Source organism: Lissotriton helveticus, chromosome 5_1 (genome assembly GCF_964261635.1).
Source record: "Lissotriton helveticus chromosome 5_1, aLisHel1.1, whole genome shotgun sequence".
Lineage (NCBI taxonomy): Eukaryota > Metazoa > Chordata > Amphibia > Caudata > Salamandridae > Lissotriton > Lissotriton helveticus.
Genome location: NC_136065.1, coordinates 305,565,064 through 305,583,007, shown reverse-complemented (window position 1 = coordinate 305,583,007; position 17,944 = coordinate 305,565,064). Strand labels below are relative to the sequence as shown.

The following is a 17,944-nucleotide window of genomic DNA, read 5'->3' as shown; positions in this document are numbered from 1 at the left end:
CTCAGAACCATTGATCTTAGAAGATTTTCCTCAGTATTCACCCAGCAATGCCAAAGTTTGCAAGGGGTCTCTTGGTGCGGGAAAATAAAGGACTTGCACTCAAATGTGAAACTGACAGGTTGGCATCACAAGTCATCTTTAACCCCAAATCACTGGTTTCTGCAGACAGTTCTACTTTCCCATTCAAAACACCTGGCACCAGGACACCTCTCACAAAACATGACGCCTATTACCAGAATACAGAACCATCGCAGAAAAAGGATCCTGAACAAAGCCAGACCTGATGTCAACAAAGGCAAAAATGGAAAAAGAAAACACAGCAGGAAGCCCTTTTCAGCTCCACTCGCATAATGTGGAACAACATCTGATATGCATGCAATATTCCATCACCAAATCATGTAATAAAAGAGCTGAAGACGCCTCTTCAAGAATTACCTCGACAATCATCAACAAGGACACTCCAAGCTCCCACCGCCTTGCTGGGCCCAGCACTTGGAAGACTCCTCCTTCACCTTCCTCTAAAAACCCCAAAGTGGTGGAAGTTAGAAACAAATTCAGCCACAAAGAACCAGGCTTTGTACCTACTTTGTGCAGAAGCCCAGAGTACTGACTGACTCTGATGTGTCCTTGAACACCCAGGTGGGGAGAAGAGCTAATGGCTGTTCCGCTCTCCTGTATGTCTGCAGAAATGTTCTGCCATCCATCTAGCCCTCATTCTGTGTTGACATGATTATGTTAATGTTAATGTTAATTTTACATGGACTTATAGAGCGCAAACTGATACCCGAAGGTGTCCTGGCGCTGTGAGAAGACCTACTTTAAGCTGGAAGGCAGAGACATCTAATTAGTTCCAGAAAAGCCATGTTTTTAACACCTTTCTAAAACGCCAGAGGTTCGGTATATTTCTAAGGGTTAACGGTAGAGCGTTCCATGATGTAGCGGCATTGAGCATAAAACTCCTGCCGCCCCAGTTAGCTTTTCTTACCCGAGGGATGTTGATGAGTTTTTGGTTGGCTGACCGTTATTCTCTCTCTGACAGGTACCAGTTAAAACAACCTTTTAGAAATTCTGGTCAAATACCATGAAGGGCTTTAAATACTAGACATAGGGACTTAAATTGAGTACGTTTACTGACAGTGAGCCAGTGACGTTGTTTTATTTTAGCTGAGATAGACTTGTATTTAGGTGTAGCTGTTGTAAGTCTGGATGCAGCGTTCTGCAACATTTGTAGTTTGTTCATCGACCCTTTGTGGATCGTAAGATATAGACTATTACAATAGTCTAGTCTAGACATTATAAGGGGCGAGACTATGGTTTGTTGCGCTTCCTTTGACAGAAGGGGCATTATTTTTTTGCAGGCTTTAAGGATGTGTGAGGTAGTGGATGCAACATGGTTAACTTGGTCCCTAAAACTCAATTTGTCATCAATCAAGACTCCTAGGTTCTTGACCTTCTTAATTGGCGTGGGTAAAGATCCCATCTCTTCTGGCCAGCAACTAGGGGTGGGGTTGTTTCCAAAAAGTACTACCTCCGTTTTACCGGAATTAAGCCTTAAGCAGTTCTGGGACATCCAGACTCACACAGCTTTCATACAATCCTGCCTTGTCGCATTATACCAATGTATTCTATCTTGCTGCACTGGAAAATCTCCTCCAACCTCTGCAATTGGTCGAGAACACTTGATCACCGGCACTAAGGTGGCCCATTTCAACCTGGTGTTCAGTTCCCTCCAATGGCTGCCCATCCATGGCAGAATTTACCTCCTAAAAATGCCATTAGGAATCATGTATGTTTGTATGTTCTCACTTAGGTCATTGGAAAGAAAACATGTGCTGTGTACCGTGTCACATTTCTTCCTACTATACATCACCACATTGTCCCATTTAGTGGGTTTAAAACTGCAGTTATTTGTATAAACTGAAGCTCAGAGGCTCAAACCGCAGCAGAACAGACTCAACTTTTCATCCTAAAGTCAGTAAAATGAGTAAAATTTACTTTGGTAAAAACTGTTGTAATTTAAAGGTTAGAAGCAGCAAGAGAAATTCACTTCGGGGAGACCACTGCAGACATTATCGTGGTTAATAATATTACCAACAGATGATGTCATGTTGGTATCATTCTGCCACGTGACCATACCCGACCAATCACACTGCTCCACTCTGTAGTGCCTTGATACTATGAGCGCTTGGACCCTTGCGGTCCTGGGCGGACTACAAACAGGAATGATGTAATCTGCTGGGAGGTGTTAAGGTGTGGTTATAAAGGTTATGAAGCAATGTGTGCAGTGCTTGATTGTACATTGAGGAAGAAAGGCGTCAGTTGCAGAGCTCCGTGTGTGGTGTGTTCATTTGCAAGCTCTTGGGCTGGGGAAGATGCTACACACTCTAGTTCCATTTTCATACATGGTGAAATGTACCTGCCAATCCTGTTCACCAGCACGCCGACCAGCAGGGAGCCAAAGAATCCGCCCAGGGGGTAGAGGGAGACAGTGAGGGACCACAGGATCGTCATGTGATCTTCGTCCATGCCAACACCATAGCGATGAAGGAAGGTGCGGTTGTAAAATTCCTGCATGAACTAAAAAGTGATAAAAATGGAAAAAAATCAATGAAGAGGTCAGAATATTAGGAAAAGGTGGGGTGAGCAATGATGCCTGCCCTCTTTTGCATCATGTCTCCTAGGCCTGCAGTTTGAGTACAGGTAGGCAAGCTACCGAAGGCCCGAGCCAGGTTCGAAGCAGATGCCTGACTCTAGCTCAGCTTGAGGTCCTCTTTGAACCTTGAACCAAGAAGGAGCTAAGCCAAGACAATATGTGGATTCTGACACTCACCCTCTTAGCACAATCACCATTTTCTTGAAAGTCTTCTAATTTCAACTTTAATTAAGATGTAATGTGTATTTGACACAGCTACCGATGTAGCTGCTCAGACAAACGCAAAGCATTCAAATTGGATATCAAACAGGACAAAGAGACACCCATCTAATGGCTGAATTGCACAAGGGGGAAAACTTAAAATCAATCCCAGCTTCCATGCATGACCAAATTGTGTGATCCTAGGCAATTACCTTATTTTACTGTGCCCCCTTTTCCTTTATCATCACATTTAAAACCACCTTGAATTTCAAGAAAATGACACTATTCTGCACTGCAAGCCACCATGCTGCGCCATGAGAGATGCATCGTAATTATCGCCATGAGAGATGCATCGTAATTATGGCATGGTGCTGTTTAGGCAGCCTTGCGCCAAAACACTCTCCCTTACCCCATGGTTCAAGGGTGCCTGCGTTAAAATCAGGTTGTTTTTGTGCAGGAAGGGAGACCTTCCTTCACAAAAACAACCGTTACGCCTGCCCTGGGGTGGCTAACAGTTTTGACGCCTTCCCAGATTTACGCTATCTTGGAAATCAGGGAATGTGTCGAAAACCATGGACGTTGAGTAGAAACACCCACCGCAACGCCCATGGCACGTCTCCCCCACGCAGTATGAGGCAATGCAGTGACGTGTGCTGCGTTGCCTTACACCATATATAAGAGGCCATAAAAAGCCACGCAGGGTGGCTTTCTGTGGCCTTGTAGATATGGGTCTGCACTGTGTGTTCCGGTGGCACTCTAGACTTGTAAATACGCCTCTATGTTCACTAAATGTTTATGATGGTCTATCAGAATATCAACCTATGCTTCATATGGGGTACACATGAGAATGAACTATCCACATGGTTAACTAATGGCATCAGTGGTGGGGAAGGGGCATCAATGTTTCTAAGTTCACGTTTAAAAACGATCACTTTTATTGAGGCAGTGATACAATCTAGTGGAATGTCTTCACATTAAAGAAATACATTGTTTTGAATTTTGAAGACTCTTTATCATATATGATGTTTGTACAACTTAAATGCTGTCCATTCAATAGTACAGTGCTATTCTGTACAGCCCAGCCTCCTCCAAAGACCCTGTGCTTTAGCTAGGTGCACAGCAGCCAGACTCTTCGAAGAGGGTTAAAAGTTGAATTTGAATGCAGTGGGTACAGTGCAGTCCCGCCATGGTGGTGCATCTGTTAAAAGTGTTGATGGCTGCCACTGCTCATGGGGTTAAAGCACCTTTAGTGGTGATCTGTGACCATGTGTACTCTGCAGAGTCCAGAAACTGCAATAAAATATGGGTCGCTGAGTTAGGCAATAACACATTTTACTACTCAGCGAAGCAGCGACACAGTGACTAGGGGTGGGCAGAACTCACGGAGTTTCGCTCCACAGAATTACAGAAAACTCAGCAAGATTCCACCAAAGGGCAGAAACTATGCCTGTTGTGCTGCAATTTAGTGCAGGTAGTGCGAGCAGCGCTGAAAAATCAATGCAAGATACCATGCAGTGCGCAAGAGCGCGCAGCCATTCGAGTTGATTTTGCTGACGCTCAACTAGAAAATCTACTTGAGCGGCAGCAAATCTACTTGAGAAGCAGCCCTCTGACTGTGACTGCTCGCATTAGAAAATGGCACTATGGACGCCAAATCTCGCTTGCATTTTGGAACCTCGCAGTAAAAAATTCTGCCATGCGGTGATTGACAGAATTTGCCAAGAACTCTGCAGTACAAGAGTAACGTGGAGTCGTGAAATTCTGCCAATTCCATTGATGGAATGAAACATTTTGCCTGCTTCTAACATTGACATCAGGTAAGCAGATCACATTACTATTGTTTTGGGCCCGCAGTCCCTCTGTCTACTCTTGTCCCAGCTGCCCAAGTAACTCTATTCTACATATATATGAGTCCCTTAGCAGAGATAATGCTTCCTTTTGGGGTCCAGATTGTCACTTATGCTGACGATACACAACTTGTTGTGGCCCTTAATCACTCCACTAATTATTCACCTGGCCTAGGCCCATGCTTGGAGAAAGTAGCTAGGTGGATGGAGGATTCCTATCTAAAATTGAACGGAGATAAGACGGAGATGATGCTCCTAGGTAATTCTCCCATTTTTAAAATAGAAATGTTGTGGCCAGTCCATCTTGGTCCCACCCCTACTCCCAAAAACCAGATTAAAAGTCTGGGTTTCTGGCTCGATCGCAACTTGAACTTTAAGCGTCAGCCCCTGAAATTGGCTAGTACTTGTTATGGAATACCCAGGATGCTTTGTAAAGTTCTTCCCCTTTTACCGTTCCTTGCAAGAAGACTTATGGCCCAGGCCTTGATTCTTTCTCGCCTGGACTACGGGGATGCTCTCTATTTAGGAGCTCCTTGTGCTACCATCACGAAGCTGCAGACTGTGCAAAATTGCGCAGCGCTATGCGCCTTTGGATTCTGAACCGCCAATCCACAAAAACAGCTCTGAATACCCTCCACTGGCTCCCCATACAGGAAAGAATTACATTTATGGCTTTCTGTATTATTCACAAGACATTGGCAGGGAAGAGACCACCAATTAATCGGTTTATTGTTTTGACATACCAGTCGAACAGGCGCCTACGCTCGAGCAATCTCCGTCTCGCCTTAGTTCCCAGAATAAAAAAGTCAAGAAGTGGTGGTCGTTTGTTTGCCAATAATGCTGCTAGGATGTGGAGCACCCTCCCCCTCCACATTCATCTTGAACCTAATTATTTGACCTTTCGGAAATCTCTTAAAACATGGCTTTTCCTTTAACGTTGCTTAGAGGTTTTCACTGTTTATGCAGCTATTAGTGCGGGGATGCCCTCGGATAGCTACGCAGTTAATCAATGTTTTTATTCATTCATTCATTCATCTGTGACTGAGGGAGAGTGTCTGAAAAGTATCAGCGCTCTGTCCATCATCTCCTTGTGTTTGCTTTGTTTGCCCTAAGTTGGCAGGGTATGCCCAGACGTGGGTCCCTTCCTCACTTTGCCACTGGATTCAAGCTGTCCTGGCTGATGAGGGCTTTTAGCTCAAAACTGGTCCCAGGATGCTTGTTTCTGGTCCAGGGAAGCCATGGCTTGGCAGTTCGGGCTGGACTGTTCCTATAAGGCACAGGGTCAAGACTGATTTGCATATTCCTGTGTCTGAACTGGGGTGGCGAAATGAGGTACAGAACGATGAATGATTCAACCCAGATCTGTGACTGGGGGTGAGTGTCTGAAAAGATTCTGTGCTCTGTCCATCATTTCCTTGTGTTTGCTTTGAACAGCCAATGAATGGCTGAAAGGGGCAGACCAAAGCCCATTCTCTCTGTACTGTATGTATGTAGAATTGTATTGGTATCATGAGGTCTCTGCCTGACAGCTGATTGTAGGCAAGACCTAAAACAATGCTCCTGGTGGATTGACTTGGTTTTCTTGGGATGTTTAATTTGAAGCAGATTGGATGGAGACCTAGCAATTGCTGCCCATCCTCTGACTGTGAGTCCCTGCTGTGCAACTTCTGAGTCTGTCTGCCACCTCTGCCCTTCCCCTGTCTGGGCCTCTCAATATCACTAATCAAATTACCCATGCAGGTGATAAATTACATTCTCTCATCTCTTTGCGGGCTAGTGAATGGTATCTGTGCAACTGAATGAAAGGTTTAGGGATTGGTCTCTACATATATGATTCAATCTCCCTGAAACTATTCATTCAGGAGTATGTCCCTGCATCTACATGTACATACCCAATAGCCTGGGGGAATTATGGGTTGCCCTGTTTTGTATTCAACTCGGATAAAATAGAAAAGCAGGATGTCCACAGTGCCTAATGGAAAGCATGCCCAAACGTGGGTCCCGGGCTCACAGTGCCACTGAATTCAAGCTAGCCTGGCTGATGAGGGTGATGCCGCGTAACCGGTCCCAGGATGCTTGTTTCCAGTCCAGGGAGGACCTGGCTTGGCAGTTTGGTCTGGACTGTTCCCATGAGGCACAGGGTCAAGACTGATTTGCATATGGTTGGGTCTAAACTGGGGTTGCACGGTGAGCAAAAGAACAATGGATTTAACCCAGATCTATTGACTGGGGGATAATGTATGATTTGCTCTGCATTCCGTCCATCCTCTGTCTGCCTTTTGCTAATGGAAAGCATCAGCACCTACTGGGCACCACGTTCTAAGTGCAAAGTCTGATATTCAACTAATAATTATGAGAGTTGCAGAAACCAGCTGCATAAATGCTAAAAAGAATCACTGTCAATACACAGTTTCTCACTTGGCCTATCCTGCGTAGTAACTTCTATGATGCCCTTCTATGAGGACGAAGGTCCTATTGACATCGCAGACTGTGCCAATCTGCTTCCATATTGAGCATTGTGTCTGCCTTGTATTGTACCTGCTCAACAGAAGGTGCTTCTCATGCTTTATTTGATGTCTCTTCTAATAGAGTTATACTCTCCTAGAGGTGGGGGGAGGGCACCCAAAGCGCACCCTTAGGTAGGCAGTGTGCATACTAAATATCGAAGTCAGAATATGGAGGGTACTAAATATCGACGGCAAATATCAAAAGAAAATATTGACAGGTAAGTAAGTCTAGATTTTCTATTCCTAATTCCAGATATATGTACAAACATGGTACGTATATCCTCGAGGTAGGCAGATGTGGAGTTAGGAATAGTAAATCGATACTTCCCTCTATGCACTTTCCTTTTCAATATTTTGGCCCTAGATATCCTGTCCTTGATATTCCTCTATGTCGATATTATCCATGTCAATATTTAGTAGTACAATCAGGTAGGCTACTACCTACAAACCAGGCTAAGGGCTAAGAGAGAACAGAGATGTGGCAGATGGGAAGGAGATGCAGTGGCACAGGCCTTTTCTCCTTCACACTTTAGTGAAGAGCCATCTGGCTTCCTGAAAATGTATGATCAATTTATAATTGGGATATCTTTATTTTCTTCAAGTGTAATGTGGGGTGTGTGTAGTGTATGCTAAAATGATGACCGTTTCCTTTAAGAAGAACATAGTGACCCCAATTGGATGCACAGGTGAAGTGGGTGAAGGCAACTCCAGCTTTTCTCCTGCTAAAATATGTCCCTTGGAGTTGCATACACGTGCATCCTTGCTGATCCCGCCATGGGTTGCTTTTCTTCATCTGGTTATGGCCCCCGGTACCCGAATTCCAGTGCCTCTCCAGTAACAGGACACTTGGTTTCTTTGGCTGGGCTGGGCCACCTTCCTGTGCAGGTCACTAGTTAAAATCCTTGTCTTATAGCTAGTAACTTATGATCCCGCATTAAGAAAATACATGCAAACTACATGGCATGCTTTTTGAACTTTGCTGTTTTTCCTCAATCTGTTGGTATTCTAACGTTGCTGAAAAATGATTATTCGTTAACAATAATAATAATTTATTAGTAAGTGTTATATAAATGGTTATTAGTGTAATAACTCATAGACAGATACATCAGACGTTCTAACAATGCATGCAGATTTCTTGCATCCAAAGCTTAGAAAGGTCAAAAACCCAGTTCTGCCCCGCCCTTAGGCCCACCCCAAACTCCACTCCCAGTCCACTCCTCCTTTTGGTGAGCACCTGCACTTATTTATTTAAATAATACACGTGCGGTGTTTGGCGTGTTCTGTTTTTTCGCAATATTTTTGTTTGGGTATACATTTAACCGAGTTACATTGTAGATTTAGAAATGGCATTTTGGTTTAGCTTTCGATGCAACAGAGTCTTAAACTGACAGAAAGAAGGTCATTTCAGGGTACATGTTATGCTGCAGGAGTAGAGGTTCTGACCCTAGGCCTCTCCAAGAACAGATGGACGTGGATGGGCTTGTCTTTGGCACACCACTGGCACGCCATTGGCATAGTAGCGTTGTGTCTGCCTTTGAGTAGTTGTAGCTGGTCAAAGAGCAGGATCCCATAAGGCGGTAGTATCTATTATTCCCTCACCCAATATGGTGTCTGGATGGGAACTAATCTACTGTAACTGATGGGCTCGAGGAACAACAGACCCGAAAGATCGTAAAAAAAAAGGTGCGAGGGTGCTGTAAAAACTATGATAAAAGTTACGCTGAGGTTAAAAAAAAGTGCCAGAAACGAACACTATAAATTGATTCCTGGGGACACCCTAAATCACACTAAATTTACAAACAATGACATACATCTCACTCTCAGGTTCTTCATTACAAGTGGCCCGATAAATTCTGTTGTGTGTGGTGTTTTCGAAGTGACCAAAGTTTTTTTTGGCTTTAGATAGACCATATATTTTTGAAGCTTTAAAATTCTGTGCACTTTAAATCTGCTAACCTGTGGTAAAGTGTCTGTGCCCCCCCCTTTTTGGGTTTCGCATGCCGAAGGCTGCGCTCTGCGCAGCTTTTCGGCGCAGGCGAAATCCTTTGTTTACAATAAGGACTTCGGGAACGTCCCCCGGCTTCCATTGCTTAGCTCCATAAATGGAGGCTAGCCATTGGGAGCCGGATCTGTCCGTCAAGGCCGGACCAGATTCGGGGGCGTTCCCGCGATTTTTTCCCTCTCCACCCACTTCTGTTCGTCATCACGGTGGTGGGTGTGTGTTATTTTTTTTTTTGGAGTCCGCCTGTTTTCTTCTTTTGCTAAGTGTTTGTTTTTGGAGTTGGCTGCAGGATTCGAGTTCCCACGAGGCGATCAGGTAAGGAGCATTTTGTTTAGAAATGTGCGTGCGCCGTGATCCTTCCCCCCCTCGCTGTCCTGTGCACGTTTCCCGCCTCCCTCCCGCCGTCCGTGTCCCCTCCCGCCGTTCGTGTCCTCTCCCGCCCCCCTCCCGCCGTCCGTGTCCTCTCCCGCCGTCCGTGTCCTCTTCCGCCGTTCGTGTCCTCTCCCGCCCCCCTCCCGCCGTCCGTGTCCTCTTCCGCCGTTCGTGTCCTCTCCCGCCCCCCTCCCGCCGTCCGTGTCCTCTCCCGCCCCCCTCCCGCCGTCCGTGTCCTCTCCCGCCGTTCGTGTCCTCTCCCGCCCCCCTCCCGCCGTCCGTGTCCTCTCCCGCCCCCCGTGTCCTCGTAGGTGCTTGTTTTTTTTTTTTTTAAACTGTTAATGCAAATATTATGTCCCCTACATTATTTAGGCTGTTTCTTTTTTTTGTCTTTGTGACATATGCTGGCAAAAAAAATCTTTCAAAAACTCTTATTGCTTCTACTTACTCCTTTTCAAATAAGAAAAGTACAGGTACTCAATACGTGACAGAACCTACCAGTTAAGCGCAGTCAGAATGCACCTTGTAAAACTAAAACATGCTTCCCAAACTTTCTATGTACGGCGGAAGAGGGGGTGGGGCAGACAACTTCTGCTTTTCAGGGCTCCACGCTTATTTTCATAACTCTACTGCCATTACTGCGAGCGCTGCGCTGGTGACATTATTTCCCTGTGAGACCTGGCAGCGAAAGGTGCTGGGAAACAAAGAGATTACCAATATCAGGGCATAGCTGAAGGCAGCAGGCAGCCGTGCTAAGGCAGGGCAAGATACCCTCAGCGCCTCGAGGAGGAAAGCGAAACCTCACAGTTTCGGCATACTCCCTTCAGTCGAAGCGGACGCACCGCTGCTCTGCGGCGAGTAGCTTGCAATGCCGTCCTACACTGTGACTGTGGCGACTGGAAGCCAGTGGTTTGCAGGCACCGATGACTACGTTTACATCACGCTCATCGGCACCGAGAGAAGCAGCGAGAAAAACCTTCTCGATAAAGCGATGTACAACGATTTCGAAAGAGGAGCGGTAGGTCACTCAATTTACAGGCGCATATTTCTTCTTAGCAATGTTGGTTGTTTCTCCATGTAAATTTCCCACAAGGCGATCAGGTAAGGAGCATGTGTTTTCACTTTGTAAGTTTATGCATTTTGTCCTGTGCCCGTTCCCCCCCCCTCGCTGTCCTGTGCCTGTTCCCGCCCCCCACACCCCCCCCTGTCCGTGTGCCCGTAGGTGCTTTTATTTATTTCATTTCGCCTTGTTGGGAGCGCTGCCTACTCGACACAGTCCTTTTAAAAATACCTTTTTTTTTAATGTATTTATTTATTTATTTTTTAAACTCGCCGGCATGAACCTTTCTTTTTCTCTGATGAGAATGAAGGTTCCAGTAAAATCTGGTGGCCAGATAACGAAGAATCCTAGAGGTGCTTGCGTGTTGTGCACGAGAATGTGCAATGCACTATCAAAGTGTCCATTCTATTCCTTGAACCGGAAACGTCCATGCTGCCCCCTTCACAAGCTCAAACATACAATGCAAGCTCACCCAGAACCTGCCCGGATTCTCTTATCGCACTTGTAGGATTTGCCTATCACAAATCATATGTGTGGGCAATGTCCGCTCGTGCAATGAAACCCACGCCAGAAGGAAACACGAAAAGGACGGACACAATCGAAATGTGTGCCTTGGAAATTTGCACAATGGAAGATGCACACCACTGTACTGGCTACAAGCTTCTATCATCACTTGCGGGGCCAGATGAAAGCCAATTATAAAATATTGAAGTTGTTAAATCCACCTTTTCTTTGCACGTTTTTGAGCAAAACTGGGTGATTTCTTACTCATCATAAAGGTTCTGCCGAAACACGGGATCGAACCCGAGATTTTTCAAAAATCCAAAAAGCAAACCAGTGCAAGATGGCTGTAAACATAGTTACTTTGCAAAAGAATCAGTGCTGTATCCTCCACTCTTAAAACATCATGAACAGTTGCTTCCGTGATAAAAAAAAAGCCTGAAAGAAGTCTCCGGGGTTGGTTGTCTCCATTGGCTTGCCAGCAGTGCAGATGAGTAGTCACTAATTCCTCTCTGTGTATGCCTTTAAGAGCGCTTTGAGAGCCGTGCAGCTGCTGCACATGGACCCGGCTGCAGGGCAACTCGCAGAGCACCTTTAACTGTTTCCAGGGAAGAGAAGGGAGGCGTCCTCCCCCCATCCCCCAACAAGGTTCTTTATCGTATTGGGCTTCCCGAGGGCATACAAATCTTCCAACCGGCCTTGCTTGGGATCTGGAGGGATTAGAAGTGGGGTGGGGGTGGGGTTTGGGAGGGGGCGGTCTGACAGCTGTGCAGCCGGGCCCCCTGTCTCATCCTTGCCATGTGTAAAAGTGTGTGTATACCGTGCAATACATCTTCAGGGGCCAGCTGCACTGTCACTGCCTGGAAGCAACGCCCAGAGGCACCAGGGGCAGCGTGGATGAACAGGAGAGGCAATGAAGATATGTAAATACCGCACACACTGCTGCGTCACACCCCATCTCTCACATATTGGCGCAAAACTAGAACCTCGAACAATGTAAGTACCTCGTGTAGTCTACCCATTACCTCTAAAGTGTCTCAACCAGCGGCCTGTGGTGGCGTACATTATATTATTCATTTACCGTTTGTATAGGGCCTATATGTCAAAAGGCTACTGCCGCAACTTGAAGGTGCTTCGTTACCGTAGCATTGAGGGATAGGGAGTGCATAGGGAGTGCATAGGGAGTGCAGAGGGAGTGCAGAGGGAGTGCAGAGGGAGTGCAGAGGGAGTAGGGAGTGCTAGGGAGTGCTAGGGAGTGCAGAGGGAGTAGGGAGTGCTAGGGAGTGCAGAGTGAGTAGGGAGTGCTAGGGAGTGCTAGAGAGTGCAGAGTGAGTAGGAAGTGCTAGGGAGTGCTAGAGAGTGCAGAGTGACTGCAGAGATTAAGCTAATGGCAATGTAAATGGCAATGCCATTTATTTATCTGTTTTCAAAACCAACACATAAATAAAAATGTTGTCATTTACAATGCCAATAACTCTAACTTTTCCAAAGGCGAAACCATTGCATTGTAAATGCTTGTTTAATTGTTTTTATGTATTTGCAATCCTGCATTCTTGCAATAAGTACAATCACATTGGATTGGCACCATCACAATCTTCGATTCGTACAGTTTCCCATTTCACAAATCCACTCTTTACAGCAATAACACATGTGGTCGTCCTTGTAGGTCTTCCCCCTGTGCCCCCTTGATTTCTAGGGTTCCAACCCCTTGGACCTAATACACATCCCTGCAGTGTGTATCCAGTGGTGGCCGGTAATTTTTGCAGGGAGAGTGGGCCATAAATGCACACATACACACTCACTCCCTTGCATTCAGTCACGCACACCCACACTCATTCACAACACTCACTCACAAATACACATACATACATTCATACTGACACACATGCACACACCAAACATCAAAAAACATAAAACTTACCTTCACTGCAGCTCTCCTGGAGGGAAGCCCTGGACCCAAGAGTGTCTGGACTGCTGCCTGCTTTCATTGGCTGACCTTAGGCGGCAGCCCCTCACTCGTCACAGAGTGGGAAGGGGTCAGGGAGACTCCTGACCACACCCCAATCTGTGAGGAGGTGTCACTGATTGACACTCGAACCTGGGCATTTCAGGTCTTAAAACTGAAGCGCCCAGGTCTGCGGCTGTCAGTGATGCTCCCCCTCATCACCCTCATCAGTGTTATCTTTGTGCTGATACATTCGGCATTTCCTTCTCCCTGCACTCATTTCCCTATGGGGGATCCAGAGTTTGACTACAGGGCCAACCTCCCACTGCCCCTGAGGGGTTTGAATATCCCACTACTAGGGTACGTTTTTAAGCCCACCGCATGTCACTTCCAATGTATGCTTCCCAGGGCCTACTTAATCTTGACATGATTGCAATGTTTCTTGAGCAAAACTACTAAGCTTTGAGTATGTATGTGTTCTGGATTGGTTTTACAACTGAGAAACATATGTATGAATCAGTGAGTGCGCCAAAAAGTGGTATGCAATGCTTATGTGATACCGGCACCATAATTTGTATTGCAGTAGCTATTGGTATAAAGTATGTGAGCTGAAACGCACATAAGGGTGTGTTTGTGCGCGTCATGTAAATACACTATGGCACTAATGTATTTTGCTTGGTTTATATTTCCTCATTAATAGGTACCTTTGGACTGGCAAGTATTAACTGCCTCTGCATGCCTATATTTAGTGTTCATGCCATAAACAACACATTTCTGAGAACAGAAACGTCACTGGGGTTTTTTAGAAAAACAAACCAACCTGATGAATGCCCAGGACTTTGTACAGCCAGTAGTGTATGACAGAAACATGTTGTCATTATAAGGGTTATAGGACCATTCCTTCTTTGTTGCCCCCGATATAGTTTATTTTAATCCTTCTCATCTTCCCTGCAAACAAAGGGATACCTTGGAAGTGGATGAGGAATTGTTATTTTCACGGTGTGTCCCCCGGCAAATTAATATACAAAGAGCTCCCTGGAACATGGTTGAGCACACCCTGGCTGATACGGGCTAGGTGAACCCGATGATGAAGCATACCACTACTAGAGTAGGAGAGTATTATATATAAAAAAAAAACTTTTATTTTTTTCCACCTCTCACTGAGGTGGTGTATAGTCGTGACACGCACGTGCCTCTCCTTGTTTCCTCTTTAGGCAGATGGATACTTTGTTGCTTATTATATAATCCCAGCGAGTACATATCCCCGCATCCTTTGGTGTACAAAAGGATCTCCCTACCTTTCCAGTTTAGAAGGTCTTCGACCTCCTTTAGCAGAGTTTAAAGATGGTATATCCGACCCCCACTTCATTAAGGTCAGCCTCAAATTGTACAGAGATCCTGGTATACTGCGACCATTGACTATCATTGGTGCTTTGCACTTTTTGGCTCTATTTTAACTTAAAACTATAAAAACATCACCGGCTTCCTCTATTGGATTTTTGTCATTTTGGTGTCATTATGATTACTATATTTTACTCTATTTTTCTAATTAAGTTTGGGATTTTTATTGTTTTTTGCATTTTTTATTTATTACGGTTTTGGTGCTGCATAAATACTTTACACTTTGCCCTAGGTGAAGCCTGTACTTTTATTTGGCAAATAAAACCACATTTCACTGATAAACATTGGCAGGTGAAACCTGCTGACTGAAAAAATGGCAAGGAAATACCAGGCTATCTACATTTTGGCTCTGCAAGCATACATTTTAAGGAGCAAAACTTGAACTAGGCAATAATTATCTCACCCAATAGATTTCAAACACCCATAATGGAGGCCCTAGCAGCAGTGGTGGCTCGCATAGGGTGTGCTGCGGGGAGGTAGGGCGGAGCTGGGAGACGGGCGGGCGGGGGGGTAGTAAACTTGGACATACGACGGAACGGAGGAGAGTAATAATTACTTTCCTCTGTTCTGTCATATGTCTGAGTTTACTACCCCTCTCCACCATGAACCTCCCCCGCCCCACAGCACGCCCTATACGAGCCGCCACTGCCTAGCAGTCTAGGACTACTGGAACCCTCATTCTATAAGCCCAGCACATCTGTAACTGCCCAATATTAACCTAAAAGCAAAAAGGCACTACTGCCTATCTTGTGATTGGTCCAAGGAATTCACTCACGAGCAATATTCAACCAACATTGGTAGAGCATTATTCAAAGTCCTATACATTTACCTATATATACCATTTTTTTAGAGCTGGCACATCATCTTCAGACCTACCAACTCTCACTAGAGTACCATGTGACACACCATATTGGCCCCCTTCACATAGTCTACAGGTGAAGAGTCCGTATCATATATAGTAAAAAAGATGGGCTGGAAATCCCTTTACAGATTGGCTTTCCATGTGTTGAGGTTCTGCACAGGGGATGTGCATTACAGGGTGTGAAATATCCCCAGGACATCAGCAGTAGGCTTAGAAGCTTTTTTCTATATAGTGGAGGGTTTGAGGGTCAGTAGAAGTGCCTCAGCCTGTGCTTGGCACTAAGCCTTGCCCCACCACCCATTCCTCACACATGGTGAAATTTTTCTAGAAGTTGGCAGGTCTGCACCGTAGTAACTTCAGTGTGCAGAGAGTCAGGAAAAAAGGAGAACAAAGATGGTGTGAGTTCTTTGTCCAGCATTTCTACATGTTTCACGCCAAACCTGCTCACCAAGCTGGCGGCCTTAAACTCAACGCTACGCAGAAGCGAACATTGCATTAAAATGGTTCTAGTTGAAGGCTGCATGCAACAGCAAACCGAACAACACAAAACCTGAGACTATTTTCGGGTCAGCAGCCATATCAAATGAAAATCTCTATATTTATATAATTGTAGAATTCTAGTGCAGGTAATGTAGTCCTTCGATGCACACTAATTTGTCGCCGCTCAAGAACCAAGTATCAAGATGTCACCTAAGGGGCTCTTAGAAATTGAAATGTCTCCACTCTTGATTTTGAACCATTTTTCTCAGTTCTTTCATCATTTGTGAAACATTGTGTTTCGAATTATCCTGATCTTATTAAAATATGTGTTGTTTTGGCTATTCCTTCTTCTGGAATAAATATGATAGGGACAATGGTTTCCATAATTGTGTGCAGTGTTCCTGGTGCCAACATGGTAGGATGTGCACATTGTAAAACATATGAAGTATATACCCTACCCTATTGAGTATCCTAATCCGCATTTTCTCCCTATTGCGTATCCTAATGCATATCCTACCCTAATGTGTGTCTTAGTGTGAATTCTACCCTATTGAGTATCCTAATCCGCACCTGATCCTATTGCGTATCCTAATGCATATCCTACCCTATTGTGTATCTTAGTGTGTATTCTACCCTATTGAGTATCCTATTGTGCACCTGATCCTAATGCATATCCTACCCTATTTTATATCTTTGTGTGTATCCTACCCTAAATATTATAAAAATATTAAACAAAATAACTTAGGGGCCCATTAAGATGTCTGGCAGATCCGCCAGACATCCTGGTCTACCCGCCACCAATTCCCCCCCCCCCCCGCCATATTACCATGGCTGGGGGGACCGCGGCGGACGGAAAGACCGTCCGACCCTTTTTCCGCCCCGGTCGCAAGGAAAAGGTTTAATATGGTGGCGGTGTCTATCAGATACCTCCAGCAATTTTAGGATGGGCTGACACAGATGCCTTTCCCTGCCACGGAAAGGCAGGCGGTCTTTTCTTCGGGGACCCCCTGCAGGCCCCCGGAGTGAAGGCGAGGTCGGGGGTGCACACGGGGGGTACCTGTAGTACCCCCCAGCATTTGCTTACACAAAGCGGCAGGCACTGCGCGGTGCCTGCCGCTTTGTGTATGCAAATGCATACATGCATTTTTAGCATTGTGGTGGGAAGTGCCGAGTGCACCGCCCGCCACAATGTTAAAAATGCAGGATCCTAATACCCCCCACGGGACCCCCGCCCTTATGGCGAGCGGTCCCAAGTACCGTAAGGATGGCAGGAGGGCAAAGTCCGCCTGCCATCCTAATGGGGGCCTTAGTCTTTAGGGCACAGTGTCACTGATATTTCCAATAAAGGAAGTGATCTGGTTTTGAGCATAGACCTCGCACAGGGCATTATTCTTTTCTTCTAGAATGCTGCCCTCTTGGGCTTGGATGACCCTCCCCATTGACATGGGCAGCAGTTTGAGATGTCACATACTGTAATGTCAGCCAATCCAGGCTACTTTTAGACACCGGAAACATAAATACAAAAGCGTTAGTGGATCCCAGAAATATAGATATGTTACAGAAAACAGAGCTATTATCAGAGTGCAAGCTAAATATTCAGCTAATAGTGTGCATTTTGATCTGCTCAGTACACCCATCTTTCTCCCTGCCAATGACCAACAAGCATTGCAATAAGACTTACAAGAGTTGGAGAGTTGACAGATGCCACGTTATAGCCATACTGGAAGGATGAGCCGAATGCAGAGACTAGAGTAGCCAAGGCCAGCACCACAGTCAGCCGCTGAAAGAGAGAAAAGAACCATGAGAACGAAAGAGTTGTGAAGCCTCGTTGTATGTACAGGAGAAGATAAGGCAGAAAGTGCTGTTTGGTAGTTGCCCAAAGTGGCCTGTGTGATGGAGATGAGACCTTGGGTCTAATTCACAGAATTTCATTAGCAAAAAGTGTTTGCTAATCGTGCACCTACTTCTTATGAATGGACAAGAATTTTGTGAATCAACCTATGTATTAAAATATTGGTTCGCAAAATTCTGAAATGTAGGGGGTCACAATCCGGCCTACCGCATATATATTTATGATATAGTCACAATTTGCGTCTCACTATATTTCTTTGCC

The 17,944-nt window shown here is 45.4% G+C and overlaps 1 protein-coding gene across 2 annotated transcripts in view; it reads right to left on the bottom strand.

The window, feature by feature from the left end:
* Window positions 1–17,944, bottom strand: part of LOC144754479 (solute carrier family 2, facilitated glucose transporter member 5-like) — a 133,795-nt gene that overhangs the window by 91,471 nt on the left and 24,380 nt on the right. The window contains exons 2-3 of one of the 2 annotated variants that reach the window (XM_078642306.1): window positions 17,513–17,611; window positions 2,417–2,577 (exon numbers count right to left, since the gene is read on the bottom strand). In XM_078642306.1, coding sequence (XP_078498432.1) covers window positions 2,417–2,577; window positions 17,513–17,611 — 260 coding nt within the window. The remainder of the gene's footprint in view (window positions 1–2,416; window positions 2,578–17,512; window positions 17,612–17,944) is intronic. The other variant, XM_078642307.1, reaches the window with a different exon arrangement.